The sequence below is a fragment of the Thunnus thynnus genome, chromosome 13 (genome assembly GCF_963924715.1).
Source record: "Thunnus thynnus chromosome 13, fThuThy2.1, whole genome shotgun sequence".
Classification (NCBI taxonomy): Eukaryota; Metazoa; Chordata; class Actinopteri; order Scombriformes; family Scombridae; genus Thunnus; species Thunnus thynnus.
This window is the reverse complement of record NC_089529.1, coordinates 1260822-1277969: the sequence shown is the minus strand read 5'-3', so window position 1 is coordinate 1277969 and position 17148 is coordinate 1260822. Positions and strand designations below refer to the sequence as shown.

General features: G+C 39.3%; 1 protein-coding gene across 2 annotated transcripts; it reads right to left on the bottom strand.

Annotated features, from left to right (window-relative positions):
• Nucleotides 1-3262: 3262 nt before the first annotated feature.
• Nucleotides 3263-14686, bottom strand: LOC137195120 (CLOCK-interacting pacemaker-like). Of its 2 annotated transcripts, none has more exons than XM_067607203.1 (5): nt 14541-14686; nt 14329-14443; nt 9098-9303; nt 8450-8628; nt 3263-6639 (listed from the first exon to the last, which is right to left on the bottom strand). In XM_067607203.1, exons 3-5 carry the CDS (start codon nt 9294-9296, stop codon nt 5311-5313), a joined length of 1707 nt encoding a protein of 568 aa, XP_067463304.1. In that variant the 5' UTR covers nt 9297-9303; nt 14329-14443; nt 14541-14686; the 3' UTR covers nt 3263-5310. The 2 variants fall into 2 exon arrangements, with proteins under 2 accessions (XP_067463304.1, XP_067463303.1); XM_067607202.1 differs by having other exon boundaries at nt 14521-14675.
• Between the last annotated feature and the right edge of the window lie 2462 nt (nt 14687-17148).

The window sequence follows — 17148 nt, the reverse complement described above, 5'->3', positions numbered from 1 at the left end:
TCTTTATGTAATTTCTTTTGTATCACAGCTAACTGTTAATATAACTTTTGACTGACTGTCCAGTTCCTATTGTTGTTTCATTATTAAATCATTAATTTGTTTACAGATCAAACAATGAAAAGAACTTTTCAAGCATATAGGAACATAAGACCTTAGCATGGACCCCAAATGAGGAACACATAAATCTTGATTTTATCTTCATATAAGTAATAACTGCTGTAGAATGACACTTTTAGTCAAACTTTCACAAGGTTTTTTTTCCCAGCTAGAGCATTGTTTCCTATGTAGAAAACAGCCTTTTATATATGTTTGTAATTATATTTTCCTTCCTTTCAAAGTCTGCTTGGAGATGCAGTTGAAACACTGGAGTTCACTGATCATAGCTTATATATGTACTGTTCTGCAGCCAACAATCAAGTCATGAATGTGTTGATACTATACCATAGTTTCTCCAGTAGCCCACTACCACAAAAAAGTCTCTACTTGTAAACATCTTTTATTTTGGGCTTGTTGGACTCACTATGTTCATTGAGTAACTGTTTCACTTACCTGAACCAGCTGGATGTCAGCAATAGTAAAGTGAAATGCTTCCAAATTTAGCAGCGCACCCTGAAATTATGCAGGTAAACTTTAAAGGTCAAAGATTGCAGAAACTCACATAAAAATACATTATCAACAAATACAACTCATGGCAAAAGGTTTTGTTTGTATCACCTGGTAAGTCTGTCCTCAGGTCTCCTCCAGTGATGGATTCCTTTCAGCTAACTGACTGCAAGTTGACCACCTGCCCAGGATTCTTCCAAAAGTGGTATAGATGCATACAGGAAAGCATTAAATGTTAGGAACAAGCTTTCAGGGAAAGTTGACATATTATTGGATTTACTTACATGGAGCACAATGGATCAGGTAAGCGGGCAGTACATCTCTTTCGCAAGATGTGAAGGGAAATATTGTGATCAGACACCAAGAAGCACTGGTCTACTGTATGTCCTTCCACCATACAATTTTCATACTTTGATAGCTCATCAAAGCCAGGCCCTAGATTAATTAGTACAGGCAACAGATCACAGGGAAGGTGAATAAATATTTAATACCCTTCGTATAACTGGATCAATTCATTGAATGCTGAGAATTGGGTCATAGATTTTCCTCATCTAAGAAAGTCTAATGATGCAAATTGACATTGGCCTTTTTGGAGACAAAAAAAGTGCAAATATTATTTACATGTTTTTAAGGTTTGCCAAAACAAACAGAATGACAATATCAAATTCAGTTGCAAAAGTGCATATCTGTTCTCACAACACCAGTTTTGTACTTGAGAGACCAAGCAATGTGATTTTCTGTAAAAAATATGAACAATGAGAATTTCGTTGGTTAAATATTCACATTAAGTGTACCTAATTTCTCACTTCAACCTCATTTACATTTTTAGTTGTGTAAATAATATATAGACTTTTCTTTCCATGCCGTGTGGATGTTTCGACTTCACAGTGAAAAAATTTATGAAAAATAAATGCACTATTATCTCTCCATATGACTACAGACTTTTTGGCCCCCTCCAATGAAAAACAAGGCAAAAAAAACTGTAAATAACATAGGCAACACACTCTTTTCTCTGGACTTGGACATCCAGTTCTGGAGACAAGACTCTGGAGAGAACACTTGGAGAGCTCAAAACTACGGGTGACCAGGCTTTTGCAGTAAGGTCTGGAGCTCTCTGCCTGGATATCTTTAAGGGATAAGTTTGGCATTATTCTATATTTTTGTTATTGTCAACAATTCTTATGAAAAGACCAAAATCAACAATGTGTTTGTCTCTCAATACTTTCTGACTTCACTACCCTGCCTGTATCTCTCAGCCCCAAGCCCACTGATTTCTACTGAAGATGTTAATCTTTAAAAATGGCTCACAAATATATAGTTTCATTTCCATAAAAGGCTCAGTAAAACAGCTGGTAACTGTAGTTTTTAGCAAATGTTACTTAAACAGACCCATCCTTCCAGTCTGTCTGTCTTGTAAATCACTCCTTATAACCTCCTTTTATAAATACTGGATAACAATGCCACCTGCTGGAGGAAGCTGGAACTGGCAGAAAGTGATCCATCATTAAATCTCTAGTAATGAGCTTGATTTTTATCTGTCCTGTGAGCTATAACAGTGTGCAATGACACATACCTAGTAAAACTACATGCAAATTAAGTTAGGCCTTCATGATCCACATGTTGCACAGACTGACCAGGACCCGAAGACCCAAACAGATCCTGATGAAGAGTGCGGTCTTCTCTTCCCTTCTCAGAAATCCCGTATTGACAGAGAAAGAAGAAGGCCATCTATTCCTGAAGACTGAGCATTGTAGTTCTGTTTCACCATATTCACGCTTACAAATGCAGTATTCAGTTTTGTTTTGGGAATATTGATTGATGGGTTTACGCACTCCTCCATACTGCTACTGCTGAGGAATAAAAAGCTGCAGTATAACAGGTTTGCTGAGGCTGATTAATACTTTACCAAACCTCTGTCTGTATTGTGATTTGCATGGAAGAGGAACACATATGCATTACTTGTACACATAAAATAATAATTTCATTTTTCAATATTAAAACATAAAATGCTAGGCCGTATGCTCCAGATTTTATCAATAACAGGCTGGATACAATGACAATGTATGCCTGAAATAAATACACCATGAGAGTATTCAGACAATGCTATGTGAATCCTTTAAGAGTTTGACAACAACGTTCATTGAATCAAAGTTTTTACAACAGAGGAACAAACTACAGTCTACAAATGCAGTTAAATAAAAGGCAGTCAATTCTTTCTATCAATTTTCCATCAGCTATCTTCCCATCAACAGCAAGAACTATCATTTTAAAATGTAGAAATGGCACATAGTGTTGTCTTTCTTGTCAAACATACTGTCATTTGTGAATTGTTTAACAACTTTATACTATCTATTATTTCTGTCAAACAGGTCAAACACACTGGTTTGTGTGAAATGCTGTTTCCCATCATTTATTACTGTGTATAGCATAAATTTGCCAATTTCAGTTTCAAAAACACAGAGACCTTATGTTTTGGGTTTTCAAAAGCCAAAATAAAGAAACACAACATTTTTAAAGGGCGTATTCTTACATGTGACCTCAAACATCCTCTTAAGAAAGCAGGTGGTTTCCTGTACTTTACAACATTCTGTAGCACTTGCTTTCAGGCATTTAATGGCAAAGGTTATCATTATCAGACAAAACACACAATCTCAATATATCTGTTCATGAGTCAGACTAGATTTATTTTTTAAGGTTGTATTTGAGAGCATGTGAAGACAGTCCATTTATTTTGCCATATACCGGATTATATTTGACAGTAATTAAGATCAGTGCCCCACATCTACAACCAATCTACAGTATACATAATTGATTAAATCTATAATGAAATCATGGTAAGCAAGTGCATGTTTACAAGCTATTGCATCACAGATCTGCACACACTCACTAACAAACACACTCACACATCTTCATGCACTCTTCAGACATTCAAACATGACTGAGGGAAAAAAAAATTAAAAAAGCAAATAATCCACAATAATGTACTGCCAAGCGAGATCATACACCTACTGGAATATGAGTATCAGTAGAAATTTCATTAAGTAATCCTTGGGGTAAAAGTAGACTTGTGCAATGTGAACATACACAGTCCTGACAGGCAAGATGTCCAAAACTAAGTGGTCATGACCAATTACAGATGAACAGTTTGACACATGCCTGTAGTAGATGATTATTGGATGCACCCACAATATTTATTTAGGTTTGACAGGAACCATGTTTGTTGGTAGAACAGGTTTTCCAACTCAGCCAAATCTCAAAAAGCAACATGTGGAGGTTCAATGGACAACTGTCTGTGTACGCAGACTGTGAACATTCACTATGTCTTTTGATCTGACTAATCATGTCAGTGGCAAATCATAAATTCCCAGTCAAAACAAGCATGAAGAACAATCACATTTTAGACTACCAATTTGTGAATTTAGAGTGCAATCAGCTGATCCCATCTAGTGTAGAAGAGCTGAGACTGCCAGAGGGTGTGTTATGTAATCTGTACCACTCCCTATCCATTAATCACAGTATTTTATTTAATTGCCTTTGGCTCACCTTTCAAGTTGAAAAACTCTTGTACAGAAAAAGCCATACCCCTCATTTTAGCCTCAAAATCTCATATAGTGCTCAAAAGGAAAACATATGTATGAAATTAGGTTATGCATCACACAGCAAGTTTATCTGAGCATACTGTAACTACAATTTGAATCATTGTTGATTTTAAAATAAGATTGTGATTATCAAATAATTCAAAAATGTAAAACATTTCAATTCATGCAGAAGTCAGTATTTGAAATGGTGCAGAGCAAAAATGAATTTAGAAAATGATGACTGTGACTGCAGCATTTAACATTAACCACAATTTACATAATAGTAATAGATACTTTATATATTGCAACATTTTTGACAGTAATTAAAAGGAAATAAATCATGGTCATGTTTTTAATTAGCAGTTATGTGGCCATATTGCTCACCTGGGTACTGTTGTTACTGTAAAACAAGGACAAATGCTTGCAAACACACATTGATGTTGCCTTGATTCAGTTATCTGTATGTTTAGTAACAGAATAGAAATTGCGGTCTGTATTCTGAGGACTGAACATGTGGTGCATTGCACTCTGGGCAGCTTTTTGTGTTTAAAGGGAAGAATCTAGAAGGTCGGTTTGGCTCAGAGTTTTCCTCATTAAAACTCTGTTGTGAAAACTGAGCCAAAGCAATCAGAAAATACTGTAATAAGCCACCCACTGAAAGCTTGTTGACCCCTGTGTGAAGTGATGTTTTTATCGGTCAAACTCTTAGAGGAAACAGATAAGAGCAAAAGCCAGTTATCAGCCTATGATGTTGGGAATCTGCACCACAGACCTGAGAGGTGGAAACAACATTATGTTCTGTCTGTCTGTAAACAGGTTTCAGTTGTCTCACTGCTTCTGCCACCTTTATCATTTGATGCATGTCACTAACTGGATATATTGGACATATTGGATGTCCATACACTGACTGTGTATGAGGCCACCTGAATGACAGGCTCATCCACAGAAGGCAACATATAGTTGAAAAATGGACACCTGGATTTAGGAAATCCCTGACTTAAAAGTAGGAAAATATATCAATCATATTGAACTGTGAATCATGTGTGTTAATCATTTCAACACCTTTCAACCACATGTGGACATGTTACCCTGTAAGTCATCACACATCCATGTCCTTTTCCCCAGGAAGCTAGAGGAGATAGTTATTGTGCGTAGAGCTCTCTGGCAACATGAGATCACCTAAGTCCTTATCCATGACTGCTTGTCTGTGTCCCTGCTCAGGGACAGACCTGGAAAAAGAAACAGAGAGAGAGGTGGACATGGAGTCCAGAGGACAGTCAGCATGCTCTGTCTCTTCTGTATCTGGCGAGGGGGCAAACAGTGGAGAGGGAGGTGATGTTCCATCATCTATGTTGTATAAAGACACCAGGTTCTGCAGCAGGTTGCTGTGTGTCTTACTGGTTCTCATGTCATTATCCTTCTCTTTGACTTCCTCACCTCTAGTCTTGCTCTGTTGGTGGATGCAGCTGAGCTCTTTCAGTTGATTTAAGTCTAGGTTTGGGTAGGAGCCCGACTCAGTCATTGCCTGGAGGAGTTTGTCGAGGCTGTCTGAATCTTTGTTGCACCTGTTCTGGCTGGCCTGGGCGGCCTGGCACAGGAGATGGGTGTGCTGACGGAGCTGGGCGATTTCTCTTTCAGTGGCTGCGTTCTGCTTCAACAGTTCCTTGGTGCGTAGCGTGATGGCCAGCAGGCCTGACTGGTTTAGGATCTCAGCTGTGTTGAGGAAACGGCGCTGGCGGGTAGACGAGCTGTCTGGGGCCAAGCGGTAGGGGCTGTGACTTGTGGAGGAGGGGGGAGAAGACGAGGGAGGAGAGGAGGATGAGGGGGAGTCAGAAGAAGAAGGTGGCGAGGGTGTCTGGGAGCTGGAGACGGACGGTGAGCCCACACTGTCAGAGCCTGAGCTTTGTTGGCAGTGGTGGGATTTGGGATGGGTGGTGGAGTTTGGCAATCGGCAGTGAGATGAGCTTGGAGAGGAGCTGTGGCCCCCCCTACCTTTACACTGGGAATGGGAATGGACCCTACCCTCTTTCTGGTGCTGCTGCTGGGGATTGAGGAGGTGGCTGGTGGTAGATACAGCCTCCCTCTTCTCTTCTTCAGTGCACACTCTCTTGCTCTGGCTCTGGCCTTCACTGCCACTCTCCTTAACCCCCTCCGCCCATTTGGCACCCTTGCCCTCATGGCTCTCCTTCCTGGGGTGGGGAGCGATGCGAGGGTAAGAATTCAGAATGGGCAGGTATGAATTCTTGCTGCTGTGGTTCTGGTTGCTGCGGCTGCCTCCTTTCTTAACTTGACCTTGTGGTCCTGATAGACTGGATGAAGAGGTTGGGGTAGAAGAGGAAGATGCAGGTATTGCTGGCTGTTGGATCAGTAAGAGCTGGGTGGGCGCTTTGGCAGTGGTAAGGCTGTGCCAACCCCCGCTCCATGCCAGGGGGCCATGCAGAAGCTGCTCTGGTCTAGACTGTACCACCAGGAGGTTGTGAGCGGGTTTTATGTGAACAGCAAATAGAGACCAGAGTAAAGGAAAGAGCAAAAGATGGGGAGGAGGTTAACGTCACAAAGAGATAAGCTGTAGGACACAAACATAACTGAGGCCTGAAGGAATATCATAACAAGCTGATGTATTTAAAGCAGCCAGTAAACAAAACTTGGATTAGTAATTATATAGAATATACAAACACAGTACTGTGCAAATGTTGTAGGCACTTTTGGGACCAATCAGACAACTCCTTGATAGTATTGTATTATGGAGAAGAACCTCAACATCTAATGTATTCTGCAGCATGACAATGAGCCCAAACATACAGCCAGAGTCATAAAGAACTATCTTCAGCAACAGGAAGAACAAGGAGTCCTGCAACAGATGGTTTGGCCCCCACAGAGCCCTGATCTCAACATCATGGAGTCAATCTGGGGTTACACAGAGAGACAGAGGCAGCTGAGATGCCTAAATCCACAGACGTGTGGCAACTTCTCCTAGATGCAGGAACAACTGACCTGCCAAGTTCCTTGAAAAAGAGTGTGCAGGTATACTGAGGAGATTTCATTTAGGTTTCTGCTGTTTACTCAACTTTGTATGAAGTTAACTGATAAATAAAAACTATTCATGACATTATTTTTGAAAGCATCCTTACCTAAAACCTTTGCACAATACTGTAGGCAGTGCTCCAACAACCTCTACCAAACTATTATCAAAGTTGAATCTTTCTGGGGTTATGGTTATGTGGTTGGAGTTTGGTTGTCTGTGTTGGTTTTTTCACAACCTGATGGGAGTCTCAACTCAGGGCAAAAAGGTCCTGTGACATTTGACAATCTTTCATTCATTCATTCTCCAGTACAGTCTCGAAAAATATTTAAAGCTGCTTTAGTAAAGAGCTTTTTTCTCAGTTGGTGGATATCAAACACAACTCCAAATGAATGCTTATGTTGCTCTGCATCTGCTGGATGTGCAGTTAAGACTAAAAGGTTGTAAAATCAATGATATTGTAGGCTTAACAATTTTCACAAAGCACATATTAGAGCTGAAACAAATAGCTGATTCATTGATTAGTCCAGAAATAGAAAATTAATCAGCAGCTATTTTGATAATCAATTAACTGTTTAAGTCATTTTTCAAGAAGTAGTAAGAATTTTCTGGTTGCACGTTCTTCAATGTGAGAATTTGCTGCTTTGCTCTGTTTCATATCAGATTATTTTGGGGGTTTTCGACTGTTGGTTGGACAAGACATCTGAAGACATAACATTGGATTCTCAGAAACTATGATGGACATTTTCTGCTTTTTTCAGATGTTTAATAGACAAAATAATGAATTCATGTCTTCAGATTAATCCACAAGGGAAATAATTGGTAGTTGCAGCCTTACAGTATATTCCAGTACTAATGTACTGAACTGCATTATATTGTACAGGTGTTTGTGCCCACCCCCAGTTGTCAGCTATATGTATGTATTAAGCATTCATTAACTATAAATACTACTAATACTAATGTTATTTGATCTGTTGTTAAACAGTAGTTGTATATAGTTAACATGGTGGCTTCAATATAATATTGCAAGGCCAATCAGTTAGTCAATTAGAAAATCAATTACTGTTGATTTGATGACAACTAATAAAGGAAACAATTAAGATACACTTAATAAATAAAAGATAATACGCTGACTGGTGACTGAATGTTCCTTTTTTCCTACCATTTCCTTACTTGAATCTGTTTATTATGTAACAAAGTGAAACGTCTGAAACAGCAAGTTGTTATCTGTAACTGGATAGCTCACCGGCTTGACCACCAGGTTTTTGATGACGTATATGGGGGTGAGCTCCTCATAAGGAGGCATGTTGCGGCCTGCAGCGTTCACACCGTTGTTGTTCGAACTTTCCCTGCTCTCCCTGTGAGGTTCGCTCACACTGCTGCGCTGGTCGTCTACATCAGTGTGGACAGAGTCGGAGCCAGCCTCTGAGGGAGAGGGAGAACCAGGACTTAGAGGAGGTGGAGCGGATATAAAACATATACAACATGTAGGAGAAACAAAGCATTAGCCAATCACCATCACTATCATCACTGAGGTGCCTCTGAGCAAGGCACTTTTCCAATGGAGCTGCTCAGTGACCATTGTGGTTGTACTGGGCAGCTTCCAGGTGTGACTGTGTGTAACTGTGTGAGTGTGAAGCAGGGTGTTGCACTATTCTCAGGGAAACTCCCCAGTTATGAAGATGAAAACAAATCAATAAATATATAAATAACTAGGTATCATAGAAGCCATTAAAATCAATATTAGTTGAACCGTAGTGCATGTTTATCAGCACTGACATCATGAAAGATAGAAAACCATTTCTAATTTTTCCATAAACATTTTTTAAGGGACTGAAATCTGTCAGGTATTCATGGAGTCTGCGTCCATAAATGGAAATGGACTTTTGCTCACCTGAGTACCCTGAGTCTTTTTCAGAGTCCTTCTCTGAGTCACAGCGCAGCATGCGGTTGCTCATGTCACCCATTCCAGATTGCTCTCTATGGGTGCCACCCTGGGACGCCCGCAGGGTGGCACTGTTACTCTTATCCTTAGCATTTTTTGAAGTGTTTCGGGCAGCCCGCTCCCCAAAATGCCCCAGTTCCTTTGGCATTCCAGACCTTTAAAATGAAAGCATACAAACAAATGTTAACTGTACTGGATATTACTACTGGTAATTGAGTTTACCAGGCTGTGGCAAAGCCTGAGAACCAATGTCTTATTGTACAAGTGTAAAATATCTGAATCCTGATTATAACACAACAATAATATCACACCTAATAACACAGGGAGCAATTATAATCTGTGTATAATATATATTGAGTGGGCCTGTGTCTTCAATTCTTTGAACCCTCAAGGTCTAGTGGTTTGGCTTTTACCTGAAAGCAAGTGGAGGTACTGGTATATATTTACACTGTATTCTGAATATTGGATATTAGGATCATATTGAGGCATATAGACCATGACGCTGAGTAAAAAGGACAATATCAATGTTTGAGAGCTTGTCCCACTGGTCACTTTATACATCATCTGACAACAGAATGGTGAAATTATCTGTGTGGCTCTAATGAGTAATTTGCAGGTGGCTAGCTTTACAGTATGAAGACAAAAATAGTCATTTTAGCTTTTACTGCCAGACAGTAGAAACAGACAAACCACATTGGCAGAGAAGGTGGATGACATGCAACAATCAACAATCATCCCTGGCCAGTATTGAACCAGGCACACTGCAATTATATACTAAGATACCCAGTGCAGCAATTCCTGCATTCTTATTATTTATTAATCCATTTATATAATTTCTGTTTTTGTGAGTAGCATTAAGGGACTACAAACTACATTTCGTTATACAATCTTGAATTAATTAGTATGTACTTCAAAAATTTCAATACTCACAGTCACACACTTTATATATAAATAATATTTATTTTATGTTCATTTTATGTTGATGATACCTTTTGTATGTCATCGGCTCTTCTGCAAACCAGGCCCTCTGTTACAGTCTTTTGACGACCTGCAGATCTCTTTTATTCATGTAATGATCTGTCTGCATTTCAGAGAAGCACAGAGCTTTGATGTTCCGACTTTGACCCCTGCTCTCAATTGATAGTGCATGCAGACAGTTGTCACACGCACCATTGTGAGTTCCATGAAAAGATCAACGGTCATCACTGACATCTAGAAGGCATCAGCAGTGTTGATAAAAACATGCTGTCTTAGTAGTTGAGATATTTAACATCATTAGCTGGATTCAAAGTAAAGAAACACGTAATTTCAAAAAAAAAATTTGCACACCATCATTACGTCTCAGTGATTAAAAACTCTTGACTTGAATATCACTTAAAATGAGTCCAAGTGATGGACAGTGTGTGGGATTCTTTTATTTTCTGAAGTGAAGAATCATACATCACTGAATGGTTAACTTTTCCCTCATACCAACTGTGATGACCCCTGCTGTTTCTAGTGCTTCTGTGACTCACCTGTCTTTCTGCTTTGTTCAACAGGTGGGTCATCAGTACAAACTGGAACACTTGGCACCAGTGTTCCCAGGTTATAAATCCTGGCTGCAGCTAACAGCTTCCTCTCTGCTGCTGCTCTCTCTGTTCCTCCCTACAGGCGCTCCTTTTAGTTTGAGTTATAGTGTATGTATATACTGTATGTACATGTTGCACCTTACAACAGTCCAAGTTACAGTTAATCAGAGAGGGTGAGCTTCCGGGGGGTTTAGTAGGGTCTAGAGGATTCTGCTTCTGTTGGGTCTGCACCTGGTGGTACTGATGTTGTGGCTAATTTACATTTGGTGCTGAAGTTTAATGAGCGAGACCCTGACACTTTTTTCACTCTCTTTGAACATGTTGCTGATGCAAAAAAAAAAGGCCAGGTTTGGACAGAGTACTGATGCTTCAGTATATCCTCACTGGGAGAGCCCAGCAGGCATACTCAGCTGTATGTGGAGAGCATGGCTTGGAATATGAGGCAGTGAAAGCGGATGTGTTAAAGGCATACCAGCTGGTCCCTGAAGCGTATCACCACAAGTTCAGAAATTGGATGAAGGGTGATAAACAAACAAATGTACTTTGTCTGTGATTTCAATTCCCATGTTTACCATCGGTGGTCTTTATGAGCTGATTGTGTTGGAACAGTTAAAAATGCTTTCCCTCAACGCATTGCTACGTATGTAAATGAGCATAAGCCCTACACCGTGCTTAAAGCAGCTGAATCAGCTGATTTTGTATTGATGCATAGGGGTGGTTTTTCAGAGACATGCTCTTGAGGTGACTGGAGAAGTGGAGAAGATAATTGTAACTCCTGTGGTGGTCCAAATTTTTCACATGGTTCCTCATGTAAGCCTGCATTTACCTGAGTGTGTAATTACTGGCATGGGGAGGGTCATTGGAAGGACAAGTGTCTGCTGTTGAAGCCAAAAGCATCATTCACTGTTGTCTTCATGTCATTCGCCTTCATCTTGTTCGCCATTGTATGCTCCAGCTATGCTATACTGGTTCTGGTTTTCAGCCGTTCATTGACAATGCTTTTGTGTCCTTGGTGAGTAGTGAGCATGTACCAATTAAGCTGTTGCATAACACAGGCGCTAAACATTAATTTATTGTGGAGTCAGTGCTGCCTTTTTCACCTGAGACAGAAAAGGAGGGTTTTGTACTGGTGAAGGGTATGATGGAGCTGGGTTTAATTCCTGTGACGCGCCATTATGCTGTGCTGGATTGTGAGCTGGTACAAGGAATTGTTCCTGTCGGGGTGCGCCACATGTTGCCACTTCATGATGTGGTTATAAGAGCCCGTTTGATATATTGCTCAGCCCATATTATCATATATAGATATATCAGTATTGGCATATATTTTGTCTGATATGCACATATATATGTTATACAGGCAGCATTTTATGTATATTTGAATCTTTTTATTAATTGAAGTTTAATATATACGTACATGTTTTTTTGATTTTTTAAATTTATAGTTATTTATAATTATTAAATTCTCAGTGAAGTTTACTCTTTCAGTGCACTGATTTCATTTTATACAATGAAGTTTATTGTCGAACTGTAAAATATCATGCCTCCATTACATATCTTTGTCACAAGTGTTTGATAACCACATTTGAGATATTATTGCAAAAATGTGCATTTATGTGTACATCCTATATAAATAAGATTATTGGCTGATATATCAATATCAGAATTTTTTACTCCCTAATATCAGCATCAGCCCAAAAAATCCACCCCTGCTCCCCCTACAGTTACCTGTTGGTTTGGGTTATGTTGCCTTAGTTTCTCTTTCTGCACATTACAACATGTACATACATCTTCCACCTGTACAAACCCTACACCACTGACTCTACTGACATCCACACCCCATGCTTTTTTAAAAATACGTGGTTAAGTTGTAAATTTGATTTAATATATTATCTTATTATCAACATAGTGTGTCTCCTATTTTTTGTGGCCAAATGACCAACTCTGAACTGGGACACACTGGTTTCCAGTAACATGCCCCTTATTACTGGAATGTAGCACAATACCCTAGAGTTAGTCGCATTCCTCTGAGACCTGACGGACTTTGAAGTTCAACTTAATGATAGCGTTAATTATACTTGTAACTGTTTTGATGAGCGTGTGTGTGATGACTGCTTCATGTGACTGACTCTTGTGATGTTTAGATGTAATTTGTTCTCAGGTTAAAATGAAATGTTGATCTGAATGAGATCTTCTGAATTAATTAAGATGAAATATCTAAACCAAACTAAATATCTCAATGGTGATATGGACAAATATGGTTGATGCTAACAGACTTGCTGTGCAATATAGTACTTTAAAAAATGTTTTCAGTAATATGCAAATAAAAAGCTAGATGCTCTAACATCTGATCCCTTATAATCAATTTGTGGATCCAGTAGTGTTAAAATGACATTTTCAGTCAAATGTGTTAGATTCAAATGCGCACAGAAAACAAGTTTAGTTTCTGAAAGCCCCAAAGTTTAAATGGCACACACATCATTCTTGCAGTCCCATATGACAGGTGAGCATAGGCCTACTTAACTGGCAGTGAGAGACTGCAGAGACTGTCTGTGTTCAGGGGAGAAACGTGTATTGTTTCCTGATTATAATAGTTGAAAAATGGGACTAGTTTATGATTTATAATCAGAATGGTGTTAGGGCCATTTCCAGAACAGCACTACTACTGAAAAATGACCCATTGTGTAAATGTAAAAAGAAATGTAACACGTGCAATGATCTAATCTAACAGAGCTGTGCTCTTTGATGCTTATGAAATATGACAAGTTTCTTGGTTTTTTTTTTTTTTTTTTGGAAGCGATCAAGAATCAGTTTATTTGTGGCCACACAAATAGTTAACAGGACACAAATCAAGTAAATATCTCAGGCTGAATGAAACTGAAAAACCGGACTTGTGAGTCAGCCAAGGAAGTATAATACACAATGGTTACATTGCTTTAAAAATACAATCAAACAAGCAGTCTATTTCATATCCTGTTGAAAGAAAATTATAAAAATCCTTGAACACAAAATAATAGGAACATAATCTATGTCATAGTAGTGATATTAGAGTGACATTCTGTAGATAAAACTTTCATTTAAGTCACTATAAACTCTAAGAAAGGAATATGAAGGTGTATTTTTGGTAAACAGTAAAGTGTTTTACATCACTTGAATAGGAAACATTTGATATAAGACACTACAACCCAGTTTATGATAAATTCGATATAAAGATAAGACAGCCAGCCCATTCATAACAGTGGTTGTGTGTGTCGTGTGTGTGGCCTCAGCCTCCTCAGTAAACATGACAGCATGCACATGCTGGTGAGGCTGCAGCAGGATGAACTTGATAAGATGGTCCCTGGCAGACTGTAGTACAGTCCCACCCCCAACACTGTTATGTAATACACTGCTGCCGCTGCTCCATGAAAAAAATAACAAACCTGCTGGAAATGCACATGGCAACTCCCCATTCACTGCCTGTGTGACATTCATGATACACATTATAAACGACACGTTTAAGCCTGCAGAACAGCTGACAGTGGCATGTTATTAAAGTGCAAGCAGAACAGGACATTAAGTCACTGGACAAAAGTTTAGACACTTTCAAACTCAAAGTAAAAGCAGTTCACTCACCTGTCAGTATTTTATCCACGGGATAGGAGGAAACAACTCACTTTTGACAGCAGGAAAACATCATATCCATCGAGGGAGGTAATATTTCCTCCAGTCCTGAGTTTAGACATTCATCCTGGGCAAAAAAAGAGAATATACATATATATATATAAAGATATATATATAGAACTATATATATTCTCTATCACTGACCGTGGAAGAGACTTTCTCACCAAGGAAATAAAACAAATACTAAGCCATGGTCACACTGATACAGGATGAAGCTGCAGTTGGTCGGGGTGTCCGGCTGTTGGAACCCCCGCTAGTCCGACCATGTACTGAAAGCATCCATGATGTTGATTTACGTAGCCCCGCCCTCGTCTGCTACATATTAATGAGCGCGTCAGTGCGCTGAGCAGATCGGTGGTGACGTAACCGCAGCGGTTTGGCCAATCCCGTGCCAAGACACGTGTTTAGGTGGTGACGTCTGACAGTCCACGTGAGTGGTGCATTCGCTGCTAGTATGGTGCATTTAGTTGTTATCGTAAATATTAAAACTAGACGTTGTGTTGCACATAGACTAAGATGAAGGAGTGTTTTATATTCAAGTACGACATGGTTATAAAGCTTGTCAGCTCAAATTTTCATTTACTCCATTTATCTATAAAGTACATTTAGTGACCTACACTACAGCTATGAAAAAAAATGTCACTGTATGTTTTAAAGTAATTTTAAAAAAGAAATCAGTGTCATTAAGATATTTGTTTCTCCGTTTTTCATTCCACATCTACGACATGAAAGGCTCTAAGCTCTTCTTTGTCCTACAAGACAAATCAGCAACGAGCAAATTGCTGGTTGTTCGGACCCCGTTTGGTTTACAGGAAGTTACGAGGAGCACATGAAGGCCACATTGATACCTGTGGGTGCGGGTTAATGTCAACTTACTACAGTTGCATGTGACTTGAGGTGAATGAGACAACAGTATTTTTAAATGGTGTTGCTGTGTTGAAGCCCAGTCTATTCCCTTCCCTTTAAAAACAAAATCACCACTCACATTCCCATTCGTGCAAAAGTTGAAGCAGTGGCTCCCAACTTTTTATTTGTGATGTTTTTCATGTGACGATTTGACATCCAGTTTCAGCCAATTCCAGTCAGAACTAACATTATTACTCGCGGACCGACTCTCGTTTAAAATAACTATTGATTTCAGTGCAGTGCTGTGGAAATGCAGATCAATATTTGGTGATTTATAGATGTCTGTAAATCAGGTATATGAGTTGTATGAAAGGTTTTTAGTGCTCTCTGGGAAAGACGGAAAAGGGTGATCAACTCCCACAAACCCACTACTGTAAACTAGCCTACATGATGGATGGGAAACCCTAGAACAAAAAATCAGAGATCACAAGTAGGCAAAACAGCCTATCACACAACAGCAGTTTACACTATTTTAGGACTATAATTAACGATTGTTTTTATTATTGATTATCTGCAGATTATTTCCTGGATTTATTGTTTTGTGTGTAAAATATTATAATTCCCCAGAGTCAAAGGTTACACCTTTAAATGTCTTGTTTTGTCCGACCAGCAGTTCCAAACTCAAAGATACACTCATGTAGACAAAGAGAAGCATACATCGTCAAATTTGAGCTAAAATACTAGATCATCAAAGTAATTACTGATTATTTTCTGTCAATCGACTAACTGATTACCGCTCTAACTTCCCTAAAGCACCGTAATAACAAGGAAATGGTCTAGTTGTTAATGAAGATGATTTGTCTTTCACTGTGAAACAGCTGATCAATGCGACGAAATGCGGCAGTATACGTCCCGAGACTCCCTTTGTTCTCTAGTGTTCCCGCAGGGCACACAGTGGGAGTCAGTGAATGTGTGCGGCAACATGTGAGGCAGGCCGGTGGAGGCGTGGTCGCTCCCCGGCAGCACATGTTCCCTGCTGGGGGAGTGTTGAAAAGCACCGTGAGGCTCCCGTGTGTCTGGGCCGGCGCACACAGCAGCTCCATCGTCTCTGAAAAACACAGAATAGACAGACAGACAGAGACAGTGCTACCTTCTTATGTAACACTGCAATTCTAGACTGAGGATATTTATTACTCAAGTGCCAGTGTGTGGTATTTACTGGATAGGAGATGTTGTGTTAAGTATGAATTTGAAAGCATATATGGCCTATGATTTACAAGAGGCTGGGCATAAAAAGTGATTTTCACTCTTATCTTGAATGTAGTCAGCATGTTTTAATTCATGAATCCAGCCCATATGAAGCAATATGAGGGCGGTACGCTTTTGTTATTTTTATTTCTGTTCATTTCCTGACATTGTGGTTTTGATATTTATTAGTACTCATTGTTTTTGATGTAATGTTAGAAACAAAAGCCCAATTCGGAAAAAAAAACACCCAGCAGGAAATGCTCTAAAAGGTTTTGTGTAACATTCTTAATACAATCAAAATCTACAGAGCCCAGGGGGCTGTCATGGAGAAATAGTGTGCACACAAGCAAATAATTCATGGTTTAATCATTTGTGTACACATTGAGAGCTTGATTTACTTCTGTACTTGTGTAAAATGTTCTGCAAACCATGTTTTCTATGTGGTAGTTGTATGGTAAGTAGAGAACAGAGTGAAAAGAAACAGAAACCATTCAAAGTTAAGTGAATGCATTTCAAGTTGTGATCGCTGCATTTGCAGTCTTTGAACATAGTTGGCATTAAATCAAGGGAGAGAAACTGTAAAGCGGCTTTTGGAAAACATCTGTGTTATTGTGTGTAGTCAGCCTGCTGTGCTTGTGGCTGTAGTTACACTAACAGTAGCGAAAAGCATCTGCAAGG

Bases quoted from the DNA above. Each gene is read 5' to 3' on its own strand.
- LOC137195120 (XM_067607203.1), bottom strand. From the start codon at position 9,296: ATGCCAAAGGAACTGGGGCATTTTGGGGAGCGGGCTGCCCGAAACACT. The intron at 8,629-9,097 runs GTGAGCAAAAGT...CCTCTCCCTCAG, and splicing joins AAAAGACTCAGGGTACTCAG to AGGCTGGCTCCGACTCTGTC. The intron at 6,640-8,449 runs GTGAGCTATCCA...CTGGTGGTACAG, and splicing joins AAAACCTGGTGGTCAAGCCG to TCTAGACCAGAGCAGCTTCT.